General features: G+C 44.8%; 2 protein-coding genes across 4 annotated transcripts in view; one reads left to right on the forward strand and one right to left on the reverse strand.

Moving 5' to 3' along the window:
* The first annotated feature begins 4,289 nt into the window (after positions 1-4,289).
* EMC6 (ER membrane protein complex subunit 6) lies at positions 4,290-6,682 on the forward strand. 2 transcript variants are annotated; one of them, XM_075594153.1, is made up of 2 exons: positions 4,290-4,513; positions 6,127-6,682. In XM_075594153.1, the coding sequence occupies exon 2, from the start codon at positions 6,156-6,158 to the stop codon at positions 6,486-6,488; it is 333 nt and encodes a 110-aa protein (XP_075450268.1). In that variant the 5' UTR covers positions 4,290-4,513; positions 6,127-6,155; the 3' UTR covers positions 6,489-6,682. The 2 variants fall into 2 exon arrangements, with proteins under 2 accessions (XP_075450268.1, XP_075450267.1); XM_075594152.1 differs by lacking the exon at positions 4,290-4,513 and adding an exon at positions 4,514-4,630.
* The window catches only part of P2RX5 (purinergic receptor P2X 5), an 80,330-nt gene continuing 66,883 nt past the window's right edge, over positions 6,605-20,051 (reverse strand). Inside the window, exons 8-12 of one of the 2 annotated variants that reach the window (XM_075594150.1) lie at positions 18,618-18,754; positions 17,580-17,673; positions 15,849-15,914; positions 10,438-10,520; positions 6,605-9,641 (exon numbers count right to left, since the gene is read on the reverse strand). In XM_075594150.1, the coding sequence (XP_075450265.1) occupies positions 9,542-9,641; positions 10,438-10,520; positions 15,849-15,914; positions 17,580-17,673; positions 18,618-18,754 (480 nt within the window). In that variant the 3' untranslated portion in view covers positions 6,605-9,541. Of the gene's footprint in view, positions 9,642-10,433; positions 10,521-15,848; positions 15,915-17,579; positions 17,674-18,617; positions 18,755-20,051 lie in introns of those variants that run through there. The other variant, XM_075594151.1, reaches the window with a different exon arrangement.

The raw sequence follows: 20,051 nt of genomic DNA on the forward strand, positions 1-20,051 counted from the left end.
TAAAATACCTTACTGACACGTATCTGAACAAATTCTAAATCTATGTAAACAGTGTGGAAAAGCTCTTCTATCTTTAGCCAGGTCCCCTCCGGTCCCCCGGTGTTGCGCCTCTCCTCACCTATGTTGGTGCAGGGGTTAGTGTGGGTGGCGACGGGTTCGCAATGTCTTGTATATAATGTATACCCTTGTTCATTTATGTAACTGTATTTGTAACAATGTATTATTTGTTTTACTCTGTGCCCAGGACATACTTGAAAACGAGAGGTAACTCTCAATGTATTACTTCCTGGTAAAATATTTTATAAATAAATATATAAATAAATGCAGGGCGGCACCATCTTGCGTTAGTTTGCGCATGCGCGGGGCGCGCCAAGAGTCGCGGTGGCCATTATGAGGGTTGCGCCTGCGCAGTGTACTATGCTCACGCGGCGGCTCATAGGAATAGGCTCCGCGGGGACTACAAGCCCCAGAGTGCTTAGGGGCAGGAGTATCACAGGACGCCAGGGAGCCAATCGCGCGGCCAGGTTTTCTGCAGGAGGGGATACTATTCCGCGCGCTGGAAAAGGAGTCAGTCGGTGCTGGTACAGGATAGGGGTAGGAGGTATGTGAGCAGGGGTCTGTGACCCTCTGCTCTAGGCCAGATTCCCCCTAGGCCCCAGCTAGGCCCTGACTCAACTATCCAGTTTGTGGCTGCTGCAGGGACAGGCCCATAGGTAGGGACCCTGCCCCATTAGCTATTAAGTAGATCAGGGACACAGCTGCAAGCTGCGCAGATCTGATAAGTTTGATGTGGGACCAGATCATCTTTGCGGGTAAAGACTGTCATCACGGTGGGACATTCCAGCGGGATACCATACATATACACAAGCTGCCAATCAAAATCTTGGGATCCAAATCATAGGAAAGGACTCCCCCTGCCCCGTTAAGCTTGGACTGCTGCTTTAAAGCCCCCGGTCACATGGGCCAATAGGAAGCCGCCTATGAAATCATGGCTTTCGATTGGCCCATGTGATGGGACATCAAAATGAATGTGGTTCAGCTCTGCGTCCTACCTATGGGGGGGGGGGGGAGGGGGTGGGGGGCCTTAATAGGGCTTGCCTGTCTGCATATGACCTAGGTAGGGATGGCCCAATCTCTCTCCCCCTTCCTAATAGAAAGCTGTTCACACATTTGTAAGGTTTACCATTTTATTTGTAATAATGTAACATCTCATCTCTGCAGCACCTTCCTGAGTGAGCTGCTTCTCTGTAGATTCTGCCTGTTCTGGTATCTTCTCCTTCCACACCTGCTTTCTTGAGCGCTTGCTACACCAGAGTAGAGTTACCAGATGTCCGGTTTTATCCACATATACACTTTATAAGGTTCTGTGACATCATCCAGGAGCATTCCTGACACACAGGTTGTTTGCAGACGGCACTCTCTGACAGACCCTGTGTTTTCAGCTGGGCACTCTCGCAGGGGTCAGGGGCGTCTTCAGGGAGGATGCAGGTGTGAAGAGGGCGGGGGGGCTTTGAACTGTGTGTGGAGGAAGATGGCTGGACTCCAAAAACCATTTATTTGCGGGGAAATGTGACGGAGCGGCTTTGTGGATGAGGTCAGTAAAGAGTCCACAGAACTGCTCTTGTGCTAAAACAATCATTTTGGTGGTTTATTTTCCACACAAGTAGACAGAAAGTTAAGTACACTGTACCTTTGAGGCAAAACAAAACCATAAACAGAAAAGCCTACTCCACGTTAGGGAGACTGACTAAACAGAACCGGCCCTGACTAACCGACTGGTTAGCTAAGCTAATAACCAGTTCAAACAAGTCACAGCATAATACAGTGCATCTGTAATCAACATAAGTTCTTATCGGAGGTGCTGGGGATCCGCCCCAGGAGTTCCCAGGTAATCCCTCTGGGAACTGTTACACATTGCAGATTTGTCAGCCCTGCTTCCTTAGTAGACATGCAGGCTTGTTCAACGTCCGTTGCTGGGTGTGTGTCTGGTCAAGCCCGGGGAACCGCTCCAACCTGCAGCCTTGCAAGTTGGGGACTCAGTTCTGACACGCTGCTGACTGCCTTTTAAACCCCTCGCAATCAGGAGATTACTTGAAATAGCTTAGAAGACCTGACACTAGGGTGCTGTCTCCTGTGCCTGAACAGAGAGAGTTAACTCTTGACTCTCACAGGGAAATTGCTGCTTTTAAGGAGAATATTCAGCCAATTCAATAACTATCTCAAATGCAACATGTGGGCTGGTGTTCCATCACTTGTCCCAATTGGCCCTTATTTGAATAAACTGAACTCACATCTCTCTGTGCCTCATTGCTCATCAGGGTGTTATTGATGCTGTTACAGGGAAGCGTTCCTCCTCCTTTGCTCCAGGCTGATCAATGAATGATAACTCCTCTTGGCTTCAGCATTTATAGCTCACCATCATTCAGTGTATTATGACGTCTCGATGAGCTCACGTGACCTCACAATACTGTCTAAAGTCAGACAGCATTTGATCAGTGAGTGATGACTACACCAGGCAAATGGCAGCAGCTGCAACTTAGCCACATCCTCCCATTTTGATGTCACTGATGACCTCACAGTGTCCTGGCCACAATTTTCTGCTAGGTTGCATTCCTATTTTATGAATTAACTAGAAATAGCTGTTAGTCCACTTGCGATAGTGCAGAATAAATGAGTGCTTCAGTACTTACCGTGCACTGCATGACTGGAACAACCAACCAGAGCAGTGGTTTCCAACCTTTTTTTTGGTTAAGGAACCCTAAGTGAAATTCTGAGGAACCCCCGGCCCTCTCTAATAGTAACTCTGTGATCAGATGTACTGTAAATTCTTCTGTATTTGATACAATTTTCAAATGACCAGAAAATTGCAGGGAACCCTATAGGGATGCCCGGGGAACCCTGGTTGAAAAACTGCTGTACTCAGAGGTTATAAATAAAAAGTAGTGGTATTCCGCACCTCTTATTATCATTATACGTTAACTACTGCTAAAGTGACAGGCTCGTCATTTTTTGCTCAGTTTTACTCCTTTAACTCAATGAATGTTATAATAAACTCATTCAGTGCTGCACATGAAAAATAAGACCAGAGTCCAAATTAAAGGGCAGCATCACGTCAAAGAAGTCAGCTCCATATACAAAGTAGCCAAAACAATACCAAATTGTTTATTTTCATATACTGTGAAGAAAATGCCAATGTTTTGACTTTTTACCCCTCTGCAAGAGATACCCCAACCAGACCAGATTTTAGAAGTAAACAACAAATATCACGTGTGAGCGCATTCACATGTCTCAGACAGGTCTGCAGTCATGATTTTCACAATTATCTCTCAGCATACAGTGCTTCCACTGCAGCCAGGGATTCTGGGAAAGTACATGAAAATGTGACACCATGTGCTCAATTGCATGTCATGTCCCAGAATCCCTGGCTGCAGCAGTGGAACCAAGGTATGCTAAGAAATAATGGGGAAAGCAGAGTTGCAGACCTGTCTGAGAAATGCTGATCTGCTCACAAGTGATATTTTTATATGCTGTACGCTATACGGTAGAGGCATGTTGTCACTTTTTCACCCACTATAATTTATAGAATGTGTAGGAGTAAACAATAAATTACCAAGCACACCATTGCACATATATATCTTATATGTGAATGTTCTTTTTTTACACTCATGGCCCAGCTGGGGTGTCCCAAGGAGACAGTATATGGTTTAGTAAATTCATGACACTTCTGGTGGGGTTGTGTCTACAAGAGTGTTTCAATTAAAAGTGCCCTAGGTGCCATTGGTTATAGAGTAGCATTGTATTGATATCAGAATTCTTATATTTAATTTAAATTCAATAATAATTCAGTCCTCACTACTAATTTTTTTTAATTGCCGGTTGGTTCATAAAATTAAACTATTTTCCAAAGAAGTCTCAAAAGTTGATGTGGTTCAACCCTTATCAAAAATAAACTTTTATAGACTAATAATATCTACTCTATTTAAAGAATTGGCTGTGTGAAAGAACAAATGCAAAGCATAATAACCACAAGCTATGTGTGCGCATTTAGTGTTTTATCTACAAATGCAAGTAAAGTAGAGCTGGTCAGGAAGTAATCCATTCTCCGGAAGGATCTCATCAAGACTAGGAAACACACACAGCAACAGAATAGATGTTTAATTTACCCAACACAGGGTAACACGTACACACAAAGTTACACTGTGTGAGTAAACTTATACACTGTGTTCTCCCAGTGCCGGAAATGACATCACATCCGAACGCCTAAGAACGTCCTCCCCAACCAACATGGCCGCCCCGCCGCGTCATGACCAAGTAACCCTTTTCCGGTCTGATTTCAGGGGGCAGTGAGAGAGATTAGGGTGAAAGGTCACTACCCAGCATCCTTTGTCAGTGATGGCGGAGCGCTCTGTGTAGGATTGTCCTGTTCTGGGAAGCGCAGCTGAGGTGACAAATCAAGGAGTTCCTGGCGCCTTGTGACGGAGCGTCGCCTCTCACCCGAGAAACCGCCCCGAAGGTGAGGTTACTGCCGCAGAGGCCAGAGATTTGCGAATGTGTGACACAGGAGCGGCTGATGTGTGACACAGGAACGGCTGGCTCATTATGTAGGAAGTGGACAGAATAGGTTGGATGAGTAGGTTATCATCCTCATATTTTTACATGTGTCAGTGGGATCACCCTCTTGTGCAGACTAAACAAAGGTTATCTTGTTTTTTTATATATATTGTATTGATGTATTTTTTCTTGTGCAGCACTGACAGTGTATGCAGTGCTGTACATTGAATGTTTTGCCGGCACAGGTCCTTGTCCTATAGAATTTACAATCTATTGTTGGTGCCCGAGGCACAGGGAGGCAATGAGACTTGCCCAACGTCACAAGGAGCTGACACTGGGATTTGAACCAGGTTCCCCTTCAGTCTCGGCATCCTTGTTATCAGTCAGAGCCTTTACTCGCTTTGAAAAATGACAGTAGCCTCCATCACAGCTGTTGCCCTCCACATACTGTTTAATGGGATTACTCATTTATTGGTCATGTCTCATTGGCAAGTGGCGCAATAAATTGAGCTATACATGGAAATCCATTTTTAATAACTCTTTTGTATCATTTTAACCTTTGCTGCCTGAGGTGCCCAGATTATGTACCTTTTTTTATTTATTTTTTATGAAGGGTCTATTTATCTGGCAGCCGGCTCTAAATCTTCCACTCCTTTTATGTAACCGACAATTTTTCAACCTGATTATTATGATTTAAAGAGTGCTGGTTAGGGTAAATCTGGCATGTTAAGGCTTAGACCAGCGGTGCGCAAACTGGGGGGGGGGGGCATGAGATTTTTGTAGGTGGGCGCGGTGGTTGCAGAGGCCCCGCGGTCTTCTCCACGGCATTTAAATTACATGCCGTGGGGATCGCATGTGGCCTTTGCAACCTATTACTTCCCGAGATTCAGACGGCTGCTGACGCATCGCCATGGCAAATGAGTCCGCGGGGTCACGTGATGTCACATGACCATGCAGTGTCATTTGACGCAGGTAAGGGGGGTGCGCACCGGGGACAGCAGGTGGCGGAGGGGGCGCAGCTGCAGAATTTTGCGCACCCCTGGCTTAGACTGTCATATTTCTATTAAATGGGCATGTTGGGGTAACGGTAAATCTGGCATGTTAGTGTCAGATTAAGGGTTAGTCTGATATTTCAGGTTTAGGGTAAAGGTTAGGCTGGTGTATTAGGGTGAGGCTGAACAAGTTTTTATTTTATTTATCCAGCTGCCAATTAAATACGAATTAACGGGTCTTATTTCCCTGACTCGCCAAGTAAATGGCCTCTACCTCATTTATATTACAACCACAATCAAGTAATTTTAATTAAAGTACCCAGTTGATGGCAGATTAAGACAAATATCCCAGATTAAAAAAAGAAAGAAAACTGGAACTACACAAGGCTGTGACAAATAGATAATTTTTCTAAAACTGCTGCCCAATCAATCCCTTCAGTAGGCCGCAGCATGTGCAAAAACGTGTTCATCCTGCTCCCTCCTTTCACAACTACACCTGCCTCCTCACTGAACAACCAAAGCTGTAGTCTTTCTTGGTCATTAGATTGTAACTGTGACTAATTATCGCATTTCTCTTATGCAGTTCAACCTGGAAACCATTCTCTTGTAGCAATGGCAGCAGTCGCTATGAAAAGAGAAGGTCCGCAGTTCATAAGTGAAGCCGCAGTGCGAGGGAATGCCGCCGTCCTTGACTATTGCCGTACATCCGTGTCTGCACTGTCTGGAGCCACTGCTGGGATCCTCGGCTTAGCGGGCCTGTACGGTTTCATCTTTTACTTCCTGGCCTCATTCCTCCTCTCCCTGCTCTTGGTATTAAAATCTGGACGGAGGTGGAACAAATATTTTAAATCGAGGAGACCGCTTTTTACTGGCGGTCTTATCGGAGGCCTCTTCACGTATGTCCTCTTCTGGACCTTCCTGTATGGCATGGTGCACGTCTATTGAAGTCTTGTTTGTGGCTCTGTCACTCGCATATGCTTTTTCTTGTGGAATGCAAGGACCCAGTACCCATTAGTCCATTTGATTAGGAGAACTAGTCCGATCTAGTTTTAAAATGAATGAATTTACCGCTTGGTTTCTGTTAGTAACTTATGTTGATCACAATTGTGTATGCTTTAATTAAATCTATTCTAAAATTGTGAAGTACTTGTTTCTTGTTGGAATAATACAAGAAAGCAGATTTAAACCACATAGTCTTTTACACATAACCAAGACAGCTGTAAACACACTAATCCTGTTAGTGACACATTTTGAGTAGGATATTCATTCATATTTTGAAAACACTAGTTTAGCTCAGGATTCTATGAAGATTGGTGAGAACCGCTGTGTTCGAGTAACGATGTTGAAGTCGTAATTTCATTTGCAATATGTTTTATTTATTAATATAAACAGAGCAGATCACCATTTCTTCTCGTATCTTACAGATAGTTGTTGTCCCAGGGGCATTTGGTGCATAATAATCCTTTACCCCCAAAGGGCCTGGGACCCATTTAACTGTAGGTTATTAGTTGAAAACAAGTTTCAGAATCCACATTTGTGGTGGAGAGTGCTTTTGAGATCTTTTCTCGTATTTGTCAGAATCTTTTAAGAATAAGACTCCCATCAGATAACCTGCTCAGCTCCCTTGGGGACACTACCTAGTAGGAAAGGGGCTTGATTCTCGAAGAGCTGATTCTGGTTCCATTGTGGGTAAGGACTATTTAGTGCGCATTCTGAAAAACCTTGGTTTTCTACAAAACAATTACATACATCTTATACGTTATCAATCTGGAGATAAAGATATTGGTTTTAGTGACCTGCCTGTCATTGTTTGGTACAAAATGGATAAAAGTAACACATCAAATAGGAGTAATCATGCTTTGACACTTTTTTTAATCTTTTAATTTAATAAACTTTACAGTGCAAACAACTTGTATTTTTGTGTAGGAAGGACACTTTATATTTAACTCACTCTGTCCTGTAATTAAAGACCCACTGACCTGTAGTAGAAGGCAGCTTCATATATTGTAAACACTGTACAAAAATTGACTTTTAGAACAACTAAAAATATGGTATGAAAATGAGTCTCTTGTTTTACAGACAGCTGAACTATGAATAAATAATGCTGGTCAACGGCATTGGCTAAATATACCCAGTTTTTTCCTCTGTATTTCTCAAGGTATTGGAAGTGTTTTCTCAGTCCTTATTTCCTCTTCGATTGCATTCTGATCCTTACATAAAGGCTTTATTAGAGGAACAGGACAGGCTTACAATCTTATAAATTGGGATTGGCCTAATGCATATTACAGACTACATGCAATGACCTCCCAATCTGTTTAATCAAAAGCCATATATTACTGACCTTTTATCATAGTGCTTATTTAAAAATGCACTTGTATAGTCTGTCAGAGGCATCTTAAATGCCCCTGTTTTAATACACGTATTTGTATTTGCATATCACTGCAATGTGGCAAGAGCACCAGGAATTCACAGCCATGGAGTACTGGCATTATTATTTTTGGAATATCCAAAAGTGGTCAGCAAAAGCAATGACTTGATTTTTGTTTTGAACGTATGGACCCCAGATGCATTGCTAAACCCTGAAGACTGCATAGGTGTTAAGTACATATGACTGCTAAACTGTACGCCTTTTCCTCAGCACTTGCTACACCAAAGGGATGGAGACATTTAAATATTCTTATAGATACAATATTGCCTTACCACTTTAGAATCATTTTCCAGTGGTAGGGTTTGATACTTTAACTTATGAGGTGCAGAGAGAGAATGATATGCCCTGTTACATAGTACTACCATATAGTCCTGGAGCAAGGCTGCCACGTTCAGGTGCTAAAGCCTTCCATCTAGGGCTAATGCACCAAGCCAGTCTTGGAAAACAAATCTCCTAGTGCCTTATTATTGAGTTTTAAATTCCCTTTGAGACCATGCACTGTAGTCCACCTGAAGTAGGTGACCTTGTGTTTTTTCTATGCAACACCTTATTTCAGTACTATTTACCAAGCAGCTAAGCCACCATTTCCTTTTATAGCGAAACTATCTCTAGGAAGGTGATTAAAAAAAAAAAAGTGTCCATTAAACTCCTGGACACATACATATGTGCAGTATCTCAATTTGTGTATTTGTAATTACAGGGATTTTAGAATATAAATAGGGGGGCTTTTGTTATGGCTCAACATTGTAAAACTATTCAAATGCAAACACACATTGCTGTTTGTGTGGTCTTAATGTAGGATTGTGTATGCATTATTAAAAGATGGCCTGTCGAGTAGCCCTTTAGGATTCTGAGAAGAATTTGTAGACCTATGTACTAAAAGAATCCAGCGAGGTTCTAGTTATTCCTGCAAAAGGGGTTTTGATAAGATGGTGTCTAAAGCAGTAAGCGTTAAAGAAAGAAAAAAGTAAAATGCTCTCACTAAACTTATAGGAGGATGCAATTTTAACAAGAGGAAATACAATTCTGAAAGCAGGTGATGTACAAGTTGGAAACCTCACTTGATTACATTGTAGAGTATGTAGGAAATCCTTTATGAAGTTAGTTAATCCACTGAGTTTACTAATATTGTCTGGCTTCCAAGGGGAGATATCTAATAAGCCTTTATTTGGAAATGTAGCAGGAGAGATCAGACATGGGTGTTATTGCATATTACACTATATGGTATCTTCGTGACATATTTATGGGTGCTGGGTCAGAACAGGGCGCAGTGTCAGTGATTTAGCTGTGCAAACTGCCTTGCATAACCAGCAGCTCTTCATTACATTACTGTTTAAGTGATCATGCTGCTATTTGTTATATACCTGTAGCAAATTCGATCTTCACAAACCCAACAAGCAGTAGCAGTATAGCTTAGTTAAACAATGTACAGTATGTAACATGGGTTATGCAAACACCAGTATTGAACCCAAATCAGGGTTTCCGGATAATTTACAGTATTGTTCTGAATTTGGCACTTTTTTTCCTTCAATTTGACTTCATGAAAAGCACGTGTCTGAATTCACAGTGGTTAGGTCTCCACAGTCTGTAATTGTTTTAACTGGTCCAGTGTGTCTTGGCTCTTTAACTTATTTTGCCCATTGATTTGCGTAGACTTTTTAGAAGAGGATCTGTAGAAATAAATGAACAGTCAGCATTTAATAGAGGGAACACTGAAGCTAATTTGTTCTCCTTGACCATCTCACATGCAGGCTAGTACGATGCACACTGCCCTACCAAACATTTTAGTTTAAATCTCTTTGCCTTCATCCACTGTTAGTGGTTAATGCCATTGCTGAGGGCTAGCACTAGTAACAGTAGTATACAGCCATACCCCGCATTAACGTACGCAATGGGACCGGAGCATGTATGTAAAGTGAAAATGTACTTAAAGTGAAGCACTCCCTTTCCCTACTTATCGATGCATGTACTGTAATGCAATCGTCATATACGTGCGTAACTGATGTAAATAACGCATTTGTAACAGGCTCTATAGTCTCCCCGCTTGCGCACAGCTTCGGTACAGGTAGGGAGACGGTATTGCTGTTCAGGACGTGATGACAGGCGCATGCGCGGGCTGCCGTTTGCCTATTGGGCGATATGTCCTTACTCGCGAGTGTACCGGGGTATGCCTGTACAACTTTTGACAAATGTTTTGTAGCACTTGCCTCATTAAATATAGTTCAGTCCTGATACAGGCGCTTTCAATCAAGTAACATCTCTTCAGAAAATGTGTTTACAATATTCAAATATTGACGTAAATATAATGGAAAACTTTTCTCGAAGAATAACCTGGCTCGTAGGGGGATCAGCACATTTCTGTGTATGAGACGTATTATGAAACATATTCAAACTAAAAAGAAATTGTGCCAAAATGGCAACTAAAGAAAAGAAGCGGTAGCTTCGTGTTCAGTAAATTCTACTTACTTCACTTCTTCAAACTTCTTGTCTCTGTAAAAGTCGCTCTTTTTGATCAAATACAGCAGCACGAGGTCACAGAAGAAAGCCCCCTACAAAGTAAATGGGAAATAGTTCTGCGTGAGAGCCATTTTGGACACTGTGCTTGAACTTGTACTTGTGCATATCATATTTTCTTACTAATTTTCTCTAAAGTTATGGTCTACTATCATAGTGCTGGAAGTAAGGAAATTATGACAGAAGGAACAATATTTAGGGTCTTACTACCACAGAAAATCCTAGAGCATGAAATCTGTCACCCAGCCTGACCAATAAGAATGTACCGTTCACAATACTTTAGTGTTCTAGCTTCACTTTGTTGTGAACACCTTTTCCCTCCCCAGAATCCATAGTTAATCCTTCTTTTTTAAATTAATTCGCAGAAGTAGAACCAATGTTCATCATAAAATATAAAACATGGAGTTATTTCTAATGTTAACAGCACCAAATGGACGTTGCCTGTCCTTTGTAACCTTCAGTGGTATGTAGTAGCAGGGATTTGATAAGTCTTTAAATGAAACTTTTCATATGAAAAGGTTGGTTCCAAACTTTACTTGTGAGCATTGAATTAAAAGATTATGTAACCCAGTTTTTTTTAATAGATTTCTTTAACCCTCACAGCTTGTGTGACTGCTCATTTTCTGAATGTCTCTCCGCCATATTATCCTGGATGGCCCTTCGCCAACTCAAACTTAACATGTTGAAGACTGAGCTCCTCATACTTCCTCCCAAGCCCTATTGCCCCTTTCTCCATTACTGCTGGCAGCACTATCATATGCCCAATATGATAGTCACACACTGCCTAGGCCTGTCACGTCTCTCGCATTCATACGATTAGGCTAAGGCCCCGCTGCCTCAGACCACGCGCGCGTGGAGAGGCACTTGGGGCTTTTTCCGGTCCAAAGGGACCATTTTTGCGAGTGGGGGGGCATGGCCAAAACGGGTGGGGTGTGTGGCCATGACGTGAGGGGGCGGGACCGCCTGTCAGCCATTCAGCTCCTCAACTCCTCAGCCCCTCAACCGCTGTCGCTGAGCCCCTCAACTCCTCACGCACAGACAGGCACACACACTGACAGGCACACACACAGACTACCACTCACAAATACACACGGGGGGTAGGTGGAGGGTGAATCGGAGCCTGGGGGATCGGAGCAGGGGGGGAATCGCAAGGGGGACCCCCCCACCCCAAGAGGAGAGAGTGTGGGAGGGAGCAGGGGGGACTTCCTTGATGCTGCAGTTTATTTAAAATCGCTGCTTTCCCCCCACACTCTCCTCCACGCTCCCCGAAGCCTCCCCTCCTCAATGGCTCACAGCCACACCACGTGACGCGTCGCCGCTTGGGATTACAATTCTCTTGAATCCCCTGGCGGCTGACGCGTCACAGCGTGTAGTGAGCTGTGCAGCCAGGGGGGACTTGGACCGGCTCGGGAGGATTCCTCTGCTGGTGGGGAACGCTCGTGCGGCCGGGCGCAGCGGGTCCCAGGCCTTAGTAAAACCTACCGACTTTTCCTCTGTAACATGGTGAATATACGCCCTTCCCTCTGTCACTACTGCTACAACTCAATGTATACCCTCATTCTTTACAGTCTTGACTATTATATATTTTTACTGTCTGGCCTACCTGCATCTTACCTTTCTCCAATACAATCTATCCTAAACGTTGCTACTAGAACCACTTGACTCTCTCCTAAATCTGTTTCTGCTTCTCTCCAGCTGAAATCCCTTGCCATTCAGATCTGTATGACTCATAAAAATTCTCCTTGTCTCTTTCACAGGCTATACACTCGTCTGCCCCTTCTATATCTTAGCCCTAATTTCTTATTATATTCCTGCTCGACTCTTGCGATCTGCTCAAGGATATCTTCTGTCTACCCCTTTGGTATCTAAAGCCCCCCTATGCCCAAACCTCTCACATACTGCCCCACACCTCTGGAATCCCCTTTCCCTCAATATCTGTCAAGCACCTTGTGTGTCTCCACCTTCAAGGCCTGTCTGAAGACACAGATCCTTACCTAAGCATTGATTTAGCTCCAAAGTACTCGCCCCTTGCATACACACTTACCATAACACCCTTCGACTGCAACTAAGTTCGCCCTGCATAACACTTGGGTGCATATTCACTAAACAGTGCTAAGCTTTAGCACGGCTTAACTCCAATGTGAGTTGGGGTTTGCTAAAGCAAGGTGCCCTTCTACGTGAATATGGGCCTCAGATTGTAATCTCGTCAGGGCAGGGACTCCTTTTCCCAATCTGTACTTTTGAAGAGTTTATTCCCATTATGTCTCATATTCTTGTGTTGCCTCTATCACTACTGTAAAGCGCTGTGTACATGGACGGCACCATATATATATATATATATACAGTGCTTGACAAATCACCCACAAATCTACTCGCCGAATCAAAAAATCTACTCGCCACCTAGTCCCGCCCCAACCCCGCCTTTAGTCCCGCCCCTAGTCCCGCCCCCAACCCCGCCTCTAATCCCGCCCCCAGCCCCGCATTTAAAAAAACCATAAATGAAATAAATTGAATAAATTCCTAGTAAGAACATTCGTTTTTGACATAAGTTTATTTATTGTATTACATTATACTACAATTAGTCCTTGTGTATAAATGTCAAATCTAGAAAAAAAGCCAGATGTGAATGACTAGTTTCCTGCACCCCTTAACCAGTGTCTGGACGTCCCCACTTCACAATATCTAAAGCAGCAATCCTACCTGGGATCTTACCTGATCTGCAGTCCGTCAATGTCCAGGTACCCTCATTCCCGCAATGTTATACATTGGAGGGGATGTGTTCCCTACCTGTCTTCTGGGTTAGGGGGGGTTCCGATGTCTCCCGTGTGAAGCTTGAGTCAGATCTGGAAGAAAGCAGTATAGGTTATTTCGGTGTAGTGTAGGGCAGTTAAGATATATAGGGTAAATAAGATATCCAGATCCAGATTGTGAGACAGAGAGACGGAGAGAGAGGGTGAGAGAGATGGAGAGAGAGGGTGAGAGAGACGGAGAGAGAGGGTGAGAGAGACGGAGAGAGAGGGTGAGAGAGACGGAGAGAGAGGGTGAGAGAGACGGAGAGAGAGGGTGAGAGAGACAGAGAGAGTGTGAGAGAGACGGAGAGAGTGTGAGAGAGACGGAGGGTGAGAGACAGAGAGAGGGTGACTGTGGGGGGATGGGGTGACTGGGTGGGGTGATTGGGGGTGTGGGGTGACTGGGTGGGGTGATTGGGGGTGTGGGGTGACTGGGTGGGGTGATTGATTGGGGGGTGGGGTGATTGATTGGGGGGTGGGGTGATTGGGGGTGGGGTGATTGGGGGGTGGGGTGATTGGGGGGGTGGGGTGATTGTGGGGGTGGGGTGATTGGGGGGGTGGGGTGATTGGGGGGGTGGGGTGACTGGGTGGGGTGATTGATTGGGGGGTGGGGTGATTGGGGGGGTGGGGTGATTGGGGGGTGGGGTGATTGGGGGGGTGGGGTGATTGTGGGGGTGGGGTGATTGGGGGGGTGGGGTGATTGTGGGGGTGGGGTGATTGGGGGGGTGGGGTGATTGGGGGGGTGGGGTGATGGGATGTCTGACTTGGTGGGGATTACTGACTGTCTGACTGGGTGGGATGACTGGGCAGGGGGTGGGATGACAGACTATGACTGACTTTTGACTGACTGGGTAGGGGGGATGACTGACTGACTGGGTGGGGGGTGACTGGGTACCTCTGGTGTCCTACACGTTCTCTCTCATACACACACACACACACACACACACATACACACTCTCTCATACCCATACACACACTCTCTCATACCCATACACACACTCTCTCATTCCCATACACTCTCTCCCTCTCTCTCGTATACCCCTCTCTCTCTCTCCCATACCCCCCTCTCTCTCTCTCTCTCTCCCATACCCCCCCTCTCTCTCTCTCTCCCATACCCCTCTCTCTTTCCCATACCACACACACACACACACACACACACACACACACACACACACACACACACACACACACACACACACACACACACACACACACACACACACACACACACACACACACACCACCACCCCCCCCCCCCCCCTGCTACTACCTCCCGCCCCGCGTGGGCAGCGGGAGCACCGGAGGGAGGGGAGAGAGACACCCGAGCCGCGCGCGGGCACCAGAGGGAGGGGGGAAAGACACGAGCCGCGCGGGCACCAGAGGGAGGGGGGAGAGACACCCGAGCCGCGCAGGCAGCGGGAGCACCGGAGGGAGGGGGGGAGAGACACCCGAGCCGCGCAGGCAGCGGGAGCACCGGAGGGAGGGGGGGAGAGACACCCGACCCACGCGGGCAGCACTGGAGGGAGGGGGGAGAGACACCCGAGCCGCGCAGGCAGCGGGAGCACCGGAGGGAGGGGGGAGTGAAACCCGACCCACGCGGGCAGCACTGGAGGGAGGGGGGAGAGACACCCGAGCCGCGCAGGCAGCGGGAGCACCGGAGGGAGGGGGGTGAAGCACCCGAGCTGCGCAGGCAGCGGGAGCACCGGAGGGAGGGGGGGAGAGACACCCGAGCCTCGCAGGCAGCGGGAGCACCAGAGGGAGGGGAGATAGACACCCGAGCCGCGCAGGCAGCGGGAGCACCGGAGGGAGGGGGGGAGAGACACCCGAGCCGCGCAGGCAGCGGGAGCACCGGAGGGAGGGGGGTGAAGCACCCGAGCCGCGCAGGCAGCGGGAGCACCGGAGGGAGGGGGGTGAAGCACCCGAGCCGCGCAGGCAGCGGGAGCACCGGAGGGAGGGGGGTGAAGCACCCGAGCCGCGCAGGCAGCGGGAGCACCGGAGGGAGGGGGGTGAAGCACCTGAGCCGCGCAGGCAGCGGGAGCACCGGAGGGAGGGGGGAGTGAAACCCGACCCACGCGGGCAGCACTGGAGGGAGCGGGGGTGAAGCACCTGAGCCGCGCGGGCAGCGGGCAGCGCCGGAGGAAGGGGGGAGAAACACCAGTACAGTATATATAAATATGTATTACAGTGCATTAAATTCCCCCCCACCTCAAGCATCTGTCCACAATCCTCTCCATGACCGGATCAGTGCAGGTCTTGTAAGCAGGAGGTGACACAATTATACAGGAGGATATATAGGAGGAGGAGCAGCAGATGCACGCGCGCGCGCACCCCCAACCCCCCCCCCCCCCCATTACTTACCCGTGCAGAGAAGGAAGGGCGGTTTGAAGTCCTGGCAACTCCAAGCCGCGTCACAGCCAGAGGGTTTTTTTTTTTTTTCGAGCAGGGGAAAAGCTACTGGCCACGAGCCAATATCCGATCGCAGCTGGCGAGTTGGCGACCGGGTTTGTCGAGCACTGTATATATATATATATATATATATATATATAAAGATATACATATTTCCAATCTACTTACCGCTCCCATTATTGCCAGTCCTGAACCAATGTTAATAAGTGTTGGAATGATGTTGAATTTCCCAGCCTGTAAGGAAAGACAGCAAATATGTTTGTATTTTACCGTATCTTCTGAGAGTCCCTGTTGCAGGACAATGTACATATAACATTGTGTGCCAGTTATAAAATGTGAAATAATTAGGCGTTAATAAGGGTGGGCACTGGCACGGGTGTTTTGGTTTTGTTGAAACTCTTGGTTTTAGATTGGTAAAAAATAAATAAAAAGTAGGAACATTTTTTTTTATTATTATTTGGCCAAACTTTTAAAAATGAGAAATAATTTTGTGTCTAAATTAATACGTTTTTTGTTCACGAACACAAGTTTGCCCGGTTTATTAAACAAACAAGTTATTCTTCTAGCTGTTTATTTTTGTTTTTTTTAACACTAATAAGCCTTAAGATGCATACTTTACAAATTCCACTGTCTGACATAATATCTGACATAATGATCCGCCTTCACTACCCTGTGTGCGCCCGTTTGCTGCAGAGATCAGGAGCGTGTGCTACATCGGGCAGAGCCGCTTTTTCCTCTTCGTTTCAAACAGGACCGTTTGTATTGCTGTAGTCGGGAGCGGGTGCCTTCCGTACCAGCTTCACCATTCATCTAATTGTGGACATTCACATCCTCGTCAAGATTTTGGTGTTTTTTTTCATCTGAGATCAACACTTACCGGACTCCCATAGACATCACAGGGTAACACTGTATCTCTGACTGTCGTTTGTTTGTTGTTTTTTAGCACTTGCAATTTGTGCTGGTTTATACTGTATATTTTATTATGTGTTTTTTTTTATATATCTACTAAAATCTTTTTGATGAGAATTTTTCGCTGTATTGTTCTTCAGTCTTCCCTCATGTTTTGAGCCATCATTTCTTACTAGCTGCATTTTTTCACTTGGTTTGAGCCCCTGCTCTTAGCAACCAGGATAAATTCCTCCTTTTTGCTTATTTAAACACATATACACTTACTTTACACTGTATTGTCACATATCACAAATAATTTACAGCGCACCTTTGTTCATTTCCTCTTTACAGAAACATACAACATGAATTAAACTTCATCTAGACTGGGGTGGCCAACAGGTCACGTTTTTTTTTTTTTTAAAGGATATCTATCCCTGCTTCAGCACAGGTGGCTCAGTCATTCGGACTGAGTCACTGATTGAGCCACCTGTGCTGAAGAAGGGATTTCCTTAAACCCTGACCCGTTGGTGGCTCTTGAGGACTGGAGTTGGTCACCCCTGATCTACACTGTTTTTGTAGAAAGGGGAGATTTTGAAAATGTTGCTTTTGAAAATGACCAGTCAGTAGGCGCACTTTAGGAGTAAGGAGATCTGTGCACAGATGCAACAGCTCAATAAAACATCTTATTCAACCCACACAATTATTTTGTTTCATGTTCCATGTTTAACCTGAACAATGCTGAAGTTTCATGTGGCTCTCCTACTCCTACCTCATGACAAGCATCAACAAATCATTTAGGATCACATCAATAAAATGCCGTTACGATTAACATATTCTCTTGACGCATAATAACTGTATACGTATGTGAGGGTTTGCTGGTCATGTTTATTTAGTGTATGTATAACTATTTCAGAACTAAGTACTGCAGGTAGATTTCTGTACACATTGAAGAGGATACTATTGAAGAGTGCATATAAATCTCAGGTGGAATGACATTAATTAACACTATACCTTTCCATTCACCATGATATCAAAGCGAATGCCATAAGCTTTTATCAGCGTTCTATAATCTGTCCCATCAGCATCTCGGTAATATTTGGCAAACCTGAAATGAAAAGTCATGAATGTAAAAAGTGTATTTTACCTTCAAATAACCAGACAAAATAAATTATGGCGAATACAAAAAGGACAAAAACCCTTCACCGTTCAGTTTGCAGCAAATAAAAATGCCACTTGTGGGTACATTTGCATGTCTCATACAGGTCTGAATCCCTGCCTTTCCCCATTATTTCTTAGCATACCGTGCTTCCACTGCAGCCAGGGATTCTGGGTAATGACATGAAAATGATCGCTCGCAGTCACCTGTTGCTTCTCGTCCATTTTAACATGGTCCCCTATAAGCTTATGCCTGCCGCATTACACAGTTTGTTCAGCCCAGCCTGGGTTGAAGAAGTCCAAAGCCAGGACGGAAACGGACATTCGGTCGCGGCCATCTTGCCGTGACCACGTAGCAGAGGTACTCGCCTCTGCCGCTGGTCGTTTCGCCAATAAGGTAAGTTAGATTAAGGGGTTAGGGTAGGGGGTTTACGGATAGGGGTTTTAGTGTTAAGGGCTAGGTTTTTAGGGCAGGGGGTAGCGTTAGTTTAGGGGTTAAGACTAGCGGGTTTTTAGGGGAAGGGGTAAGATTATGGGATTGCCTTGGCGGCAAAATGGCAGCGACCAAATGTCTTAGACCATAGCCAGTAAACCTCCTCACAGACAGCTGTTTCGACCTTATAGGTCTCATCAGCACGAGGCTGGTTATACTGACTTTGCAATGTGAGGCTGGAAGTGCAAAAACCAGACACAAAATAAATTACGCTGAGTAAAAAAGTGACAAAAACCTTTAAGTAAAGGCACCTTTTATAAACCGATGATGTAGCATGATATAAAGTAGGATAATTAACCATTTGCCCTCAGATGTTCATGGGACTTCTAATGCCATTCCTATATGTGAATGCATTTAAGTGGTTACCACACAAACGGTGGGCTGTAGGTTTCTGTGAGTACCTGAAATTGTATCCAGAGGAGACCGACTTCTCTGTAAACTTGTTATCTAGGCGGGTGAAGGAATAGTTCGGATGGCATTCGGATGAAGATCTATCCAGGTCACAGTTCCACTCAATCTGAATTCCAATCACTCCACCCTCATAAAACAGGGACAGCATTACTAAGATAACATCCGTTAGCATCTTCCTCACTCACCAACATGCATGTCTTGTAAAATGGGTAACCCTTTCGCTACCAACGGGGCTAGCGATGCGTTCCTCAGCACCATCATACAGAGCATTGAAAACTGGTCCTATTGTAGGTTCCAGTGGTATGTGATTGTAATTGCAACAAAGCACCATTAGGTGGAGGCTGTGGACTGGAAATCCATAGTATGAATATTTGCTGGGGAGAGAGATGTTGGGGGTAGAGAGAGATGCTGAGGGGGGGAGAGAGATGCTTGGTGATGCTGGGGGGCATCCGTTAATATTATTAATAATTATAGGCTATGGGGCCTATTCTATAAACTCGGAAGCAGACTTGAATGGGAATTTTCAGGCAACTGCAGTGTGGTCAGTTGCTTCGAGCTTACAAGCCCCTAAAAACTTTGCAATACTTGGAAACCAATGGGTATAAATTCTGTTTGTTAATGGCCTAGGAATGCCGGAACCATATGAACCATTAAACGTTGCTAAAAAATAAATTACACTGAATGTTTGCATTAAAATAACAATTGATTAAAATGAATGCATCCTATGATAGTTATAATAACCTCAGTAAAGGGCATTGCTTTGGTTAAAGGCTTCAACTCCTCCACCTAGGGCATTAATGAATAGGTAGCATAATCTTCTGAAGATATACATATATTTCTTAATTGATATGAACAAAAATGGGTCACATTTCAAAACGTATCTCGACTCTGCAGAACCCCAGCCTAGCTATCCAGGGTACCTACAAATACTTTAACAATAGTAGGGTGCATGTGTTTTATTATAGTACTTCTTCCAATATTATATATTTAGAAAACAATACAACATTTCATAAATTGTAACTTTTTTGTAGAATATAATTTAATCATTTTGTTAAAAAAATAAATAAAAAAATGATTACATCTAGAAATAATATTCATGGTATCATATCCTGCATTACCAAATGTATTCTGGACCCTGGGAATCCACAGAACACAAACTGAAAATGACTGGACTAGACAGGGTACTTGATAGAAATGGTAGATGTTAGTGTTGTAAACTGTTAGTGGAACACACATGTAAGAAGGTGGGTGTAAAGCGATAGACTTTTCTTGTGCTTTAATGTAATGATTTGGAGTAGTTAAATACTTAACTATATTTTATATATATATATATATATATATATATATATATAATCAAAAAATAAATAGATGATACCGTTCTGTGGCTAACGAAATGCTTTTATTTGTGCGAGCTTTCGAGATAC

The sequence above is a fragment of the Ascaphus truei genome, chromosome 3, assembly GCF_040206685.1.
Source record: "Ascaphus truei isolate aAscTru1 chromosome 3, aAscTru1.hap1, whole genome shotgun sequence".
Taxonomy (NCBI): domain Eukaryota; kingdom Metazoa; phylum Chordata; class Amphibia; order Anura; family Ascaphidae; genus Ascaphus; species Ascaphus truei.